Source organism: Symphalangus syndactylus, chromosome 8 (assembly GCF_028878055.3).
Source record: "Symphalangus syndactylus isolate Jambi chromosome 8, NHGRI_mSymSyn1-v2.1_pri, whole genome shotgun sequence".
NCBI lineage: Eukaryota > Metazoa > Chordata > Mammalia > Primates > Hylobatidae > Symphalangus > Symphalangus syndactylus.
This window is the reverse complement of record NC_072430.2, coordinates 46,531,907-46,546,702: the sequence shown is the minus strand read 5'-3', so window position 1 is coordinate 46,546,702 and position 14,796 is coordinate 46,531,907. Positions and strand designations below refer to the sequence as shown.

Genomic DNA, 14,796 nt, shown 5'->3' with positions numbered 1-14,796 from the left:
AGTAACTTGAGACCTCCAGGAGGGGAGGTTCTGGGAGGAGAGGCATAGCCAGGGCTTCCTCTCTAGGATGCGAAGTAGTCATTGCAGCCTGTTTTCCTTCCCTGTCTGCCTTTCTGTTTCCTTTGGCTTCTAGTGTCCTGGACCTCTGGTGCCCCCATACAGTGCATAACAGCTACTTCTTTGGGGCCCATACAGCATCTAAGCGCTGTAAAACTTCCTCTTTGTACTGTATTTATTTTTCCCCAGCAGTTATTAGTCCCCTCTTCTTATATATAGCTCCACGAACACGCAATGTGGCAAAGGCATACTTGGAATCTGTATAAACATTGACTTTTTCATCTTTTGCCAGCAAAAGAGCTCTTGTCAGGGCTATTAGCTCTGCCTTCTGAGTGGAAGTTTCTGTAGGCAAAGGTTGAGCCTCTATCACTGAGTCCAGTGTTATTACTGCATACTCAGCTTGGCGGACCCCCTCCAGCATAAAAGTTGCTTCTATCTCTAAAGTATTCAACATCTGGGTCCCTGAGGGGTTAGTCTGTAAGGTCTCCCTGGCTTGAGAACATCTCGTCTACTGTTTCCACACAGTCATGGAGGGGGATTCCCCATTTGATTGGGAGCAGGGTAGCCAGGTTAAGGGTGTTTACTGTTTCCAAAATTATGTGGGGATTTCACATAGAAGCCCCTGGTACTGAGTCATCCTCGGATTCGATAACCAATGGTGCCGTCTCTGATCCATTAACGTTATAACCAAGTGTGGTACCTGGATGGTTAGTTGCTGCCCTAGAGTAATTTTGTCAGCTTCTTGTGCCAATAGGGCAGTGGCATCTAGTGCCCTGAGGCAAGGAGGCCATCCTAGCACTACAGAGTCCAATTGTTTGGATAAGTGTGCCACCAGGCAATGCCGTGATCCCATGACTTGAGTCAGGACCCCTATAGCTATTCTCTTTCGTTCATGGACATATAGAAAGAAAGGCTTAGTTATATCTGGCAGTCCTAAGGCTGGGACCTGGGTTAAGACTTCTTTAATTTGTTTAAATGCCTTCTCCTGGTCAGCCTCCCAGAGGAGGGGTTCCTTTCCCCCCAACTTTGTGGCTTCATACAAGGGCTTGGCCATTAGTGAGAAATTTGGGATCCAGATACGGCAGAACCCTGCTCCCCCCAAGAATTCCCTTATTTGGTGCCAAGTTGTTGGAGTTGGGAGTGCACAAACAGCCTGCTTTGTTCATTGCTGAGCTGGCATTCCCCTTGACTCACTATGAAGCCTAAATATTTAACCCTTTCCTGGCAAATTTAGGATTTCTTTCTGGATACTTTATAACTAGCTTTCCATAGGAGGTGCAGGAGGTCTTGGGTTCCTTGGTAACAGTCCTCATGGGTTGGGGCTGCTAAAAGGAGATCGTCTACATATTGGAGCAAGGCACAGTTATTATTTGGCAGGGTGTAGGCCTTGAGGTCTGAGGCCAGTCCTTCCTCAAAAATTGTGGGAGAGTTTTTGAATCTTTGTGGGAGCCTAGTCCAGGTGAGTTGCTCCCCTGTGCCTGTGACTGAATCATCCCATTGAAATGCAAAGAGGGGCTGACTACTTGGTGCTAGGCAAAGGCAGAAACAGGCATCTTTTAAGTCTAGGCAAGTAAACCAAGCAGCACTTGCTGGAATCAGTCCCATTAAAGTATACGGGTTTGGTACCACTGGAGGGATGATCACTGTAGCCTGGTTTACAGCACATAAATCTTGCACCAGCCTATATTCACCAGACAATGGCTTTTGTACTGGTAAGTGGAGTGTTCCAGGGTGACTGGTATTGGACTAAGATTCCAGGATCATAGAGCCACTTAAGTGGTTGTAAATGCCCCAAATGGCTTCTCAGGGGAGTGGGTACTGGTGAACCCGAACCAGAGTTGCTCCTGGTTTTAATTCTACTACTACCAGTGCCTAATTTACAGCCATCCCAGAGGGTTATCTTCAGCCCATACTCCAGGAATTTTAGTAAGTAACCCAAACAATTCCTCTATCCCCAGCATATGAGGCAGGTCTTGTGCCTGTGTCTTTTTTGTGTATAGTCTCCATTCCTCAGCCTGCGGGATGGTAAGGATTAACACCATGTCAGGGAGGGGCACCAAGTCATGGGAGAGCTGCTTCCTTCTCTGGGTTTGAGTTCCTCCAGTGGCACATGAGGTCACAGGTCTCCCCCAGCCCAGGGGCCCAGACCCACAGGCAAAGGAGAGAGCAAACCTGTCGTCTCCGCCCCTGGCTGGCTCACCAAAATGTTGCAGGAATCGGGAGACCAGAGAGACCAATGGGTGGAAGAGGAGGATTTTATTAGGTGGCCACCGACTCAGCGGATTCATATCCAAAGGCTGAGCACCAAACAAAAACAGGGCTTGACTTTTATACATACATCTGAAAAGGGTGTAAGGTGGGTAAGCAAGCTTACAGAAGCAGAACGAAGGCAGTTTATCAAACAGTGACAGGTTTTACAACTCAGGCATGTCTTGTGACCACTGCCATACTGCACAGCTGGAAAACAGGAACTTACAAAATCCTTGCAAACTTGCAGAAATAGTTACAAAAGTAGTTGTGAGAAGACATCAAAGGATAATGGTATAGGGAAAGAATTTCAAAGGGGGAAACTGATAAGAAGAACTCGTTTTTCTTATCCTTGCTCTGGGTCAGGGAGGTGGTGGGAGAGTCTCTGGAGCTCATTCTTTTGGGCTCTGGCTTTTCAGATAGTATTATCAAGGCCCCACTGGGGCTCTGCCTATTGCTGGCCTTGGAATGAGTCAGCCAAGTACAGGAAAACTTGTTTTTCCCTTATTTTTCTTTTTACATTTTCTGCTTCATTAACTCACATGATCACAAGGTCATCAGCAGGCTGAGGGGCAAAGAGAGCCAGTCCAAGTTGTAGAACTAAAGAACCTGGAGTCTGATATTCAAAGGCAGGAAGCATCCAGCACGGGAGGATGGAGGCTAGGCCAGTCTCTCTTTTCACATTTTTCTGCCTGCTTATATTCTAGCTGTGCTGGCAGCTAATTAGATTGTGCCCACCCAGTCTGCCTTTCCCAGCCCACTGAGTCAAATATTAATCTCCTTTGGCAAAACCCTCACAAACACACCCAGGATCAATTCTTTGTATCCTTCAATCCAATCAAGTTCGCACTCAGTATTAACCATCACACCGCTATTTTCTCTTCACAGGACATGAGCCTTTACAACCTGCTAAAAATGAGCTATTGCAACCTACACATCTAGAAATAAACCATCCTAGCCATGAGAGATCAGATGAAACAAGACCAGATACTCATTTCCTTGTAATTTATAAAGAAAAGTAGTTTATTTGGCTCATGGTTCTGCAGGCTGTACAAGAAGCCTAGTGCTTGTATCTGCTCCTGGAGAGGTCCTCAGGAGGCTTACAATCATGACTGAAAGCAAAGGGCAAAGGGGAGCCAGTATGTCACATGGTGAGAGAGGAAACAAGTGAGAGAGAGAGGAGGTGCCAGGCTCTTTTAAACAACCAGATCTCACATGAACTCACAGAGGAATAACTCACTCATTACCATGAGGACAACACCAATCTATTCATGAAGGACTCACCCCCATGCCCCAAACATGTCCCACTAGGCGCCACCTCTAACATTGGGGATTATATTTTAACATGAGACTTGGAGGGTAAAAACATCCAAACTATATCATTTTTTCCCAGGCCCCCAAATTTCATGTTTTTTTTCACATTGCAAAACACAATTATCCCTTTTCAGTAGTCCCCTAAAGTCTGAATTATTTTAGCATCAATTCAAAGTCCAAAGTCTCATCTGATACTCAAGGCAAGTTTCTTCCACCTATGTGCCTGTAGGATTAAATGGTGGCACAGGCATTTGTCAAACATTTTCATTCCAAAAGGGATAAGTTGGCCAAAAGAAAATGGGGCAAGAGGCCCCATGCAAGTCTGAAGCCCAGCAGGGCAGACATTAAACCTTAAAGCTTTAAAATAATCCTTGACTCCATGTCCTGTATTCAGCCCACACTAGTGCAAGGGGTGGGCTCCCCAGGGCCTTGGGCAGCTCTGTCCCTGCGGCTTTGCAGGGTGCAGCGCCTGTGGCTGCCCTCACAGATTGGTATTGAGTGCCTGCAGTGTTTTTAGGCTAAGGGTACAAGCTGCCGGTGGCTCTATCATTCAGGGGTCTGAAGGGTGGTGGCCCTGTTCCTAGAGCTTGGCTAGGCAACCAGCTCTCATGTGAACTCATAGAGTAAGAACTCACTCATTCCTGCAAGGACAGCAGCAAGCCATATATGAGGGATCCAGCCAAACACCTTCTATCACACCTCACTTGTAACATTGGGGATCATATTTTAACATTAGATTTTGAGGGAACAAACATTCAAACTATATCAGGGCCTCATTTACTGCATGACAAGGAGGAAAGTCTCAGAACTGAACTTGACCTTTTCTGACACCACCCCAATGAGTGGGGTGGGGAAGGGGATGCCACGTTACAGCTGGGAAGATTTGAAAGTTTAAGCTCCCCATGTGGCTTTTGCTGATGAAGTGCATGTGGGGATACAAGTTTTCCCATGACATTTGGGTAGAGAAGGATGGTTATTTTCTAAAAGTTTTCTGTCTTGCCAGACTGCTCATTTCTGAGTCCTTTGGCTAGAGACAGCAAACTTCTTGAGTTTTTTTGTTCTATGTCTGTTGGCATTAAAATGTTATAGGCTTCTCCATATTGCTTGAGGTTAAAAGAAAACTCAGGGATTCACCACCATGTTATTCCTTAGATCCCAGGGTCGGTAGCTTCTCTGCATGATTTCCTCTACCTTTCCTAACCTTGTTATGTTTGTTTTCTATTTAAAATACAGTGTTTTTACTTGCACAGTAAGTCCTCGCATCAGCAATAGGTTCTCAGAAACTGTGACTTTAACAGTGCAAAGTAACATACAACAAAACAAATTTTTATTTGTCTCATCAGTGTTACAATGAAACACATTGGACAAAACAATGTTATTTCAGGACCTACTGTACATTGTTTCACCTAAAGTTGCAGTTTCCAAGAACCTATTCGTGACATTGAGGACTTACTGTACTTACTAGGAATAATAGGAAGAAATGTGTCTACTCTGTCTTTTCTGGAACCAGAAGTTCTTAGTGCTGATTCTACAAAGAAATAAATGTTGTCCGGGTGCCTGTAATCCTAGCAATTTGGGAGGCCAGATCACTTGAGCCCAGGAGTTTGAGACCAACCTGACCAACATGGAGAAACCCTATCTCTATAAAAGATACAAACAAACAAAAAACAGCTGCACTCCAGCCTGGGTGACAGAGTGAGACCCTGTCAAAAAAAAAAAAAAAAGAAAGAAAAAGAAGAAGAAATAAATGTTACTCCTTCTTACAGCTAGAGAGATCAAGCTAAGCTGCTTTTGGAAGCTTTCATTCTTTTCCCACCTATGGATGTTGCAGGTTACTATTTGTTCTGCCTGAAGCAGGCATTCTATTCTTCCTCAATTATCTTTCTCCCTGCATAGAGTTTCTTCGCTCTGCTTACTAGTGCTACTGGCTTGCTACTAAGCTTTTTCCACGATTGAATGTATGTGGTTTCCTCTACTCTAATTTTTTTGGGCTATGTGTACTTCATTGTAAATGATGTCTGGTATAGAAGTAGATGTTATCCACTGAGTCCAGCGGAAGACAAATCTCTTTGTATCTACCCCTCCTAAGGCAGAGGTGTCTCCAGTTTTGCATGTATGAGCAAAACAGTTTATAAAAAGGAACCTTGTCAGATTTCTAAAGAAACCAGCATAAATAGTAGAATCTTTTCCTGGCAGGAAATGGAAGGGGACTGTAATTAAAACTGCTTCTAATTGATGGTTATCTCATGAGGCTCTGATTCTACCAGGTAAATTGGGAGCTGACAAAAATCTAAAACAGAAACTCCCAAAGTTAGGGTTAATATTTTATTAAATTAGTCTTTGTCTTATGTAGTTTTTATAAATTGAACTCACCTTATTGATTATGTATTTTACCAAACACTATACCATAAATTCTCCACCAACCATTTTGAGCATATTTTTCTCCAAAACATTATAGTCTAATAGGAGATGCAATTTTTAAAACTCATGTATGAAACAGAAAATAGCAAGGATATAAATTTTGTCACACAAAAATGTATTGCATGTTAAAGTTATAAAGAGAGTTACAGGATGTTAATGTTTTCTGGATTATTTAGGAAAGATTTGGTAATGGAAGTGGAATTTGATCTTGCCCTAGAAAGTTACTATAATTCAATTCAATGGGAAAAGTGATTAGACAGTCTAGACCAATGCAATGGCACCAGCAAAATTACGAATCTGTGCTGTCAGGGGACATAGACCGGAGGTGAGTAGACAACCCAATTCCAATTGTATTAAATTTGGAAATGAGTATAGAAATGGCAGGATGAGAGCAAGATATTCTTCAGAGCCTATTATTATTTCTGTAGAATTGAAAGTTCCTTGTTGCTAAGTAGCTAAATCTAGAATTTAGTCACCTGAGAGACAAAAGGGAGAGGGCTTATGTTTCCCTTTGTTCTGTGGCCTCAGCTACAAACCATTGGTAAAGCATGGTATAAACCATCTAAACAGAAATGGCCATGGAAACTACTGTTTCTTCTGATGGTAAGTCATTCATAAAGTTTGATTCTATGCATAATTTGGTATCCACAGTAGTCCACTGGATAATGTGAAGTCTCTTAATTTTTGTTTTTTCATTTTGTTTGTTTGTTTGTTTGTTTTGAGATGGAGTCTCGCTCTGTCTCCCAGGCTGGAGTGCAGTGGCGCGATCTCGGCTCACTGCAAGCTCTGCCTCCTAGGTTCATACCATGCTCCTGCCTCAGCCTCCTGAGTAGGTGGGACTGCAAGTGCCCAACACCACGCCCGGCTGATTTTTTTGTATTTTTAGTAGAAACGGGGTTTCACCATGTTAGCCAGGATGGTCTCGATCTCCTGACCTCGTGATCCGCCTGCCTCGGCCTCCCAAAGTGCTGGGATTACAGGCGTGAGCCACCGCGCCCGGTGTGTTTTCATTTTTAAAGATATGAGTGACTTGAGCATGGGTGTAGGTAGGGTGACCAACCATTCCAGTTTGGTTGAGACTGAGGGGATTGCTGGGTGCAGGACTTTTAGTTTTAAAACCAGGACAGTCCTGGGAAAATCAGGATGAGGTAGTCACCCCAATTGCCAGTAAGGAATAGATAAAGTAGTAGAAGATGAAGATGCAGTTGAGAGTAGGGAAAATTGATAGAAACAGTCCTCAAGTAGGTGGGAGAGATGATCTGGAACCATGAGGGGCTAATGAGACTAGAGAGGTAGTAAGGTAGAGAAGAGGTAGATATAGGCGGATTCGGATGGTGAAAGGCCCAGAAGCCACTTTGTCTTTGAATTTGGCGTGTGTGTGTGTGTGTGTGTGTGTGTGTGTGTATACATATATCATATTCCAGAGAAAGAAATCCATTTTATATTGTGACATTGTGGCCTTACACGCACTTACACCCCAAATATTTGGCACTGTGTGTGCAAGAGTTGCTAAGGATCTTCCAGGGATGCCTTCTGATATTTCTGTTCTATTTCCATAAGGAATAAAACTTCAGGCTATAGGCAGCTGAATTACTTCCATGACTCTAATGGGATAGATATTAGTGACAGACAGATAGGAAAACAGTGCATTAGGGCATTGGAATAAGAGGGAAGATGGGTAGAGAGGGGTCTTGATGAATTTGAAATAGCTGTGGGGAAAGGAAGAGTTTATCAAACAAGCAGAAGAGGGCTGTTGGCTCACTTGACAGTCCACTGACGTTAGAGGACATGGATTTATGGTGGTACCACTTCACAGTATCCATGGCAGAATGATGGTACTTCAGGAGCTTTGGTCTCTGTAAGTCCTAGGAATGAAGACAATGAGTCTGGGTTAAAGATTTTTTTGAAGTTATTCTCCTGTTATTGCCTGCTCTCATGCTGAGCTCCAAGAAAAAGAATAATATGACACAGGTTTGTGTAGCTTCTCAGTCCTTTCCACGACATTATATCTTTGATTAGTTCTTCCCATTTTCAATCCTCCCATCCACAACAACTGTCACTCCATAGTAAGTAGAAAACATATCAAGAGAGGTACAGAGAGCAAATCTGGCAGTTAGAATTTCATCCCAATTCAGAGATCTTTGTTCTTGGAAGTTCTGTCTATGAACTTTGCTTTTCTCTTCCATGCTACTTGCACCTTGTGGAATACGGTGCCTAACTTGGAGCAGTGAAAACTGCCCAGATGAATCCAGCCTCTTTAGGCAAGTTAATGGCAAGGATAATGTTCAGCTTGAAACAAGTTTTCCCCATCTTCCAGCATCCACATAGCCAATCTAGGACAAGAAAATAAAAAAAACCTTAAATACTTTACATTAGAAAGGAAAGGTACTTGGTTAACTAACTCTACTGTGATTGAAAGACAATGAGAATGGATTTTCAGCTGCTGGCACTATACATAAATGAGGAAAACTCAGAAGATTAAGGAGGTGCGAATGCAGTATCCAGGAGAATAAAGAAAAGAGCAATATGGCATAGGAAGTTTTGAAATATCTACTGGATTTTATATCTCTATTCCTGAGGCTGGGGATCCAGGACAAGCCATTTCAGTTTTGATTTCTATATTCTCTTTTTAAGCCTTTCACAAACACATTGGTTTTGGGATTTTTTTTTTTTTTCAGAGCAGCATTAGTAGCTTTGATGTAGGAGTGGAGAAAGTATGTGAAAGATTAATGCAGTTCCTGCCCCCATTCCCTGACAATCTCTGTCACATTTAGGACTTTAGAGGGTTAAAGATTTTGGCATACAGTGCTTGAAGGGATGAAACTAGTAGCAGAGCTCGAATGGATTCGAAGACAAGAACATTAAGAGAAATGGGAGATGATGAAAGAAAAATGTTTGGGTTTTCTTTGGGTTTGAGAAACAGCTATAGCAGAAGTAAGGGGGAGAGCTGGGAGAACTAAAATTGTTGGTAAATTGCTTAGGATATATGAAATTTTTTGTGTGTTGACAAGGTATACATTATGACTATGAGTGGGTAGGCTGAATTACACTGAAGACGAATTGAAGAGGTTAAAAAAAACTTTAAAAAACCCTGTCTTGTTTTCAGATGTGTTGTCTATATACTTGCTAATATTACTTTAAGCTGAGGGTAGGATTTTTGATGGAGAGTAATTTTATCAGTCAGGGGCCAGAGCCTTTGAATTTTGTCCAAGTGTGATAAGGGTGGTTGAAGAGACATCTAAAAAATAGTGCAGTCAGATATTGCAGGATAAATGATTTGGTGTTGATGTTGTGAGCTGTGGAGAACAGGAACTCTGGACCTTGTGGTGCATGTGACTTCTGAGGATGGGGTTTCTCAAGAGGAAGCCTTTAGGCAAGCAGTAAATTCTGTTAAAGCTCAGGTTTAATACGGTAAGTAGATGTAGGGAGCTTTCTGGGAAGAGGTTCAGGATGGAGTTGGTTCTCTCTCTCTCTCTCTCTCTCTGTCCTTTTGTCTTTAAAGGAAGACTCTGGAAAGCACAAGGGAAGGTACAAGAAGAGAATATAAGGAAACTTGACTCAGGACAAAGAAAGCATTGATTAGAAATGGATTCAAAATCCAGGAGATGATTGGTGTTGGGTCAGGCATGTTCATTTTTATATCTTCTGTGTAAGTCTTAGATTAGCTTGATTTAAATGCTTTTCCTTTTTGTTCTTATAAGAAACGGCACCTACCTTCATCCATATGTTGATAACAGTCAGAGGTGAAATTAAGTTTTTGGGCCTGATGCAAGATGAGGGGCCCACTTTAAGAAAAATAATACCAAGTTACAATTGCAGAAAATAAGTATGAAAATGAGGATTTATTTAGCATAAGAAAGAAGCTGCAACAAATTATAAATATTAAAAGGTTGAAAACACCACAAACATCACAAAATTTAATCCCCTCGTTATTATATTAATCAACTTCCTGACTCCCTTTTATGATACCTTTTCCCTACAGTTTTTAAATTGCTTCTTATTTAATTACCTCCCTTAAGAGAATTATTTTGTTATAATTTCTATGGCAAGAACTGAAAGGCATTTGCCTTTCCCTAGTATGTTTAATAAAAATTCATTTTGTATTATTAATAGTTTAGAAAAGAAAATTCAGCTTCACAGCTTGTTATTGGTAATGAGATAAGTAATTAAATTTACTGTTGTCAAATTTTAGAAAACCTCTGTTAAGTCTTTTATGTATGCGATGTAATATTTCAGGGTGTTTGAGATTTTTCTTGTATAGTGACTAATTTTGATTACTCATATGACTTTCATAAAGTCCATTGCTGAGCCCCTTACAGGGTCTTTATAGAGATCTGTACAATGAAGATCCCTGAAGCATAAACTTTGTTATCTGGTTTTGATCATATTATAATTATCTGTTTTTTGTTTGTTTCTACACATGCTCAGTGCTTATTAGCCTCACTTTTGACAGTCATTTGAGACTATGATGAAATACATGGACACTCTCCTCAGCAAAAAAAGTCATGAAATACATAAAATATTGAATACAATATTATAGGCCTCCTAAAGCTTATTCTTGCTCCTGCCACAAGTTTCTGCACTAAATTGATAATTTATTTAATGCTCTGTATTTTGATTTTCTTTCTCTAATATCTAGCACAATGTCCTGCACTTTGTATGCTCCAAACACATAAAGACTTGTTTAATAAATAGAAAAAGAAATGGATAAGTGTTGCCAGCCAGACTGTATGACAGGTGCAGAAATTCCCCACTTTCAAAAACTGTTGGTAAATATATTTGAGCAAACACTCAGACTCTTCCCAGCAATCCTAAAATACTAGACTCTACAATGGTTTTTGCCCTAATAAGAAAAGAGTTCCTTTTCTGAAGACTTTAAACTGCACAGATTCTCATTTTCTTTTTTTTTTTTTTTTTTTTTGAGACAGAGTCTCGCTCTTTCACCCAGGCTGGAGTGCAGTGGCGCGATCTCGGCTCACTGCAGGCTCCGCCCCCCGGGGGTTCACGCCATTCTCCTGCCTCAGCCTCCCGCGTAGCTGGGACTACAGGCGCCCGCCACCTCGCCCGGCTAATTTTTTGTATTTTTAGTAGAGACGGGGTTTCACCGTGTTAGCCAGGATGGTCTCGATCTCCTGACCTCGTGATCCGCCCGCCTCGGCCTCCCAAAGTGCTAGGATTACAGGCGTGAGCCACTGCGCCCGGCCTCTCATTTTCTCTTCTGAAAGCTTTTCCTTTTGTCTTTGGGTTTCTCCTGTAGCTAACTGGTGAGAACAACATTATTCTCTCCATACCCTTAAATGATGTCAGTGTTTCATGAATTTTTTTTCTTTTCTAAAAATTATACTACAATATGAATACATTTTAGTAGCATTCACTTATAATCCAAGATATTTTTCAATCCTTCCTCCATTTTTCCATTTTTCATTGTACATAGAGCTATAAGAGGCATTGTAGAGGATACTAAAATGAATGAAAATCATAAACCCTGCAGTCAAGAATCTTTCAGTCTAATGAACTTATGAATAAAGATGAATACAATGAGGAATAGTAAATAACTTTGAGATAAAGAAACTAAAGTAAATCATAAGACTGATGCAACTTGACACAGAATTGTGATTATTTTTGATGTCTCCAGTTTTGACAGTCAAAGAAGACACTATCAATAGTTATTGCAAGGGCAACAGGCATAAACTAATACTATCTTGGACAAATTGAGATATAGAGCCACCCTACTCTTAAGTTTCTTTACTTTTGCTTTTACTTTTTATTATGGCCATTTTCATACAGCCTGTAAAGATTGAGATAACTATTTAAGTACCCATCTTCCAACTTCAACTATTATCACCACATGGCCAATGTTGTCTCCTCTATACCCCCTAACTCCCCACCCTCATTTACTAAAAGCAAATCCAAAGCATTTTCTTGATTCATCAACCAGTTTTTCACTACTCCATTCTTTTTCTCTCCTGATTCCTTACTTACCACCTTTCCAACCCATCTTTTTATTTTTACTTCCAGCACTGCAGTTCTGATCTAACTCTGCCAGGACACAGATCCATAGGGTCAGCCCTGCATCCTGAGCAGCTTAGAGGGAGGAACCAGACCAGCAGTGCCTCACACCTTGTCCTCTTCTGCTCTGGACAGATGGCTCCATAACGACAGCTTCATAATGGCAGTGGATGGGACCCTAGTGTACATCAGGGTCACTCTTCTGCTGCTCTGGCTTGGCGTATTTTTGTCTATTTCTGGCTACTGTCAGGCTGGACCCTCCCAGCATTTCACTTCCCCAGAAGTGGTGATCCCCTTGAAGGTGATCAGCAGGGGCAGAAGTGCAAAGGCTCCTGGATGGCTCTCCTATAGTCTGCGGTTTGGGGGCCAGAAACACGTTGTTCATATGAGGGTCAAGAAGCTCTTGGTTTCTAGACACCTCCCAGTGTTCACCTACACAGATGAGCGTGCCCTCCTGGAGGATCAGCTCTTCATCCCAGATGACTGTTACTATCATGGTTACGTGGAGGGGGCCCCTGAGTCTCTGGTTGTGTTCAGTGCATGTTTTGGGGGCTTTCGAGGAGTATTAAAAATAAATGGCCTCACTTATGAAATTGAACCCATCAGGCACTCTGCCACATTTGAACACCTGGTTTATAAGATAAACAATAATGAGACACAATTCCCAGCTATGAGATGTGGCTTAACAGAGAAGGAAGTAGCACACCAACAGTTGGAATTTGAAGAGGCTGAGAACTCAGCTCTGGAACCAAAATCTGCTGGTGACTGGTGGACCCATACATGGTTTCTGGAGCTAGTTGTTGTGGTGAACCATGATTTCTTCATTTACTCTCAAAGCAACAACTCAAAGGTGCAAGAGGATGTATTTCTTGTTGTCAACATAGTGGATTCCATGTATCAGCAGTTAGGTACTTACATAATTTTGATTGGAATTGAAATTTGGAATCAAGGAAATGTTTTCCCAATGACAAGCATAGAACAGGTCCTGAACGATTTCTCTCAATGGAAACAAATCAGTCTTTCCCAGCTACAGCATGATGCTGCACATATGTTCATAAAAAATTCACTTATAAGTATACTTGGTCTAGCCTATGTTGCAGGAATATGTCGTCCACCTATTGATTGTGGAGTTGATAATTTTCAAGGAGATACCTGGTCTCTTTTTGCCAACACTGTGGCCCATGAGTTAGGTCATACGTTGGGTATGCAGCATGATGAAGAATTCTGTTTTTGTGGGGAAAGAGGTTGCATCATGAATACTTTTAGAGTGCCAGCAGAGAAATTCACCAATTGCAGTTATGCTGATTTTATGAAGACCATCTTAAACCAGGGATCATGTCTGCATAATCCTCCAAGATTGGGGGAAATCTTTATGCTAAAGCGCTGTGGGAATGGTGTGGTTGAAAGAGAAGAGCAGTGTGACTGTGGATCCGTACAGCAGTGTGAACAAGACGCCTGTTGTCTGTTGAACTGCACTCTAAGGCCTGGGGCTGCCTGTGCTTTTGGGCTTTGTTGCAAAGACTGCAAGTTCATGCCATCAGGGGAACTCTGTAGACAAGAGGTCAATGAATGTGACCTTCCAGAATGGTGCAATGGAACATCTCATCAGTGTCCAGAAGACAGATATGTGCAGGACGGGATCCCCTGTAGTGACAGTGCCTACTGCTATCAAAAGAGGTGTAATAACCATGACCAGCACTGCAGGGAGATTTTTGGTAAAGATGCAAAAAGTGCATCTCAGAATTGCTATAAAGAAATCAACTCTCAGGGAAACCGTTTTGGTCACTGTGGTATAAATGGCACAACATACCTAAAATGTCATATCTCTGATGTCTTTTGTGGGAGAGTTCAATGTGAGAATGTGAGAGACATTCCTCTTCTCCAAGATCACTTTACTTTGCAGCACACTCATGTCAATGGTGTCACCTGCTGGGGTATTGACTATCATTTAAGGATGAACATATCTGACATTGGTGAAGTAAAAGACGGTACTGTGTGTGGCCCAGGAAAGATCTGCATCCACAAGAAGTGTGTCAGTCTGTCTGTCTTGTCACATGTCTGCCTTCCTGAGACCTGCAATATGAAGGGTATCTGCAATAACAAACATCACTGCCACTGTGGCTATGGGTGGTCCCCGCCCTACTGCCTGCACAGAGGCTATGGGGGCAGTGTTGACAGTGGCCCAGCATCTGCAAAGAGAAGAGATTTTTTGCCACTGATTGTGATTCCTTCTTTGTCTGTTTTGATTTTCCTGTTTACTGTTGGGCTTCTTATGTATCTACAACAATGTTCTGGTCCCAAAGAAACTAAGACTCATTCATCAGGTTAAGAAAATGTCTCTAACTTAATATTCCATGCATTAGTACACTTTAGTCTCTTGGCAGTAGAAACGTTAGTACATCCCTGAAACGGAGCACATTTCTGACCATTTCCAGAAAGCTGCAAAGATCTTCCCTTACATTAGTACCACAAACATTGTCATTAAGTTCAAGTTATTCTTAACGTGTTTCTATCTATTGTTCATTGTTTTAAGCAGCAAATAAAGCTACATCCTTCCCTCCCTTTGTCCTTGTTGTGTTCCTTGTGCACAGAGATGACTTATGGGAAATGTATGTGATGTGTCTGCCTCAGAGTGTCCAGGGGTGATGCTTACCTTTCTACTGACATTTATCAATGTGGGAAAATTACTTAAATTTTCTGATGTTCTGCTTCAAAATCTGAAAAGGGGTAGGGGTGATAATAATATTT

General features: G+C 41.8%; 1 protein-coding gene and 1 long non-coding RNA gene across 7 annotated transcripts in view; one reads left to right on the top strand and one right to left on the bottom strand.

Annotated features, from left to right (window-relative positions):
- The window catches only part of LOC129487712 (disintegrin and metalloproteinase domain-containing protein 21), a 108,096-nt gene that overhangs the window by 21,433 nt on the left and 71,867 nt on the right, over positions 1-14,796 (top strand). For 2 of the 6 annotated variants that reach the window (XM_063644380.1, XM_063644379.1), the window contains exon 1: positions 6,561-6,642. The exons of 1 other annotated variant lie outside the window; for it this stretch is intronic. In XM_063644380.1, coding sequence (XP_063500450.1) covers positions 6,612-6,642 — 31 coding nt within the window. In that variant the 5' untranslated portion in view covers positions 6,561-6,611. Of the gene's footprint in view, positions 1-6,256; positions 6,365-6,552; positions 6,643-12,057; positions 14,614-14,796 lie in introns of those variants that run through there. 3 more of the 6 variants (XM_055288973.2, XM_055288971.1, XM_055288972.2) reach the window with 3 other exon arrangements.
- Positions 1-14,796, bottom strand: part of LOC129487713 (uncharacterized) — a 44,473-nt gene that overhangs the window by 13,272 nt on the left and 16,405 nt on the right. The window contains exon 2 of the long non-coding RNA XR_008659440.2: positions 7,802-8,372. This is a non-coding gene — a long non-coding RNA (uncharacterized lncRNA). The remainder of the gene's footprint in view (positions 1-7,801; positions 8,373-14,796) is intronic.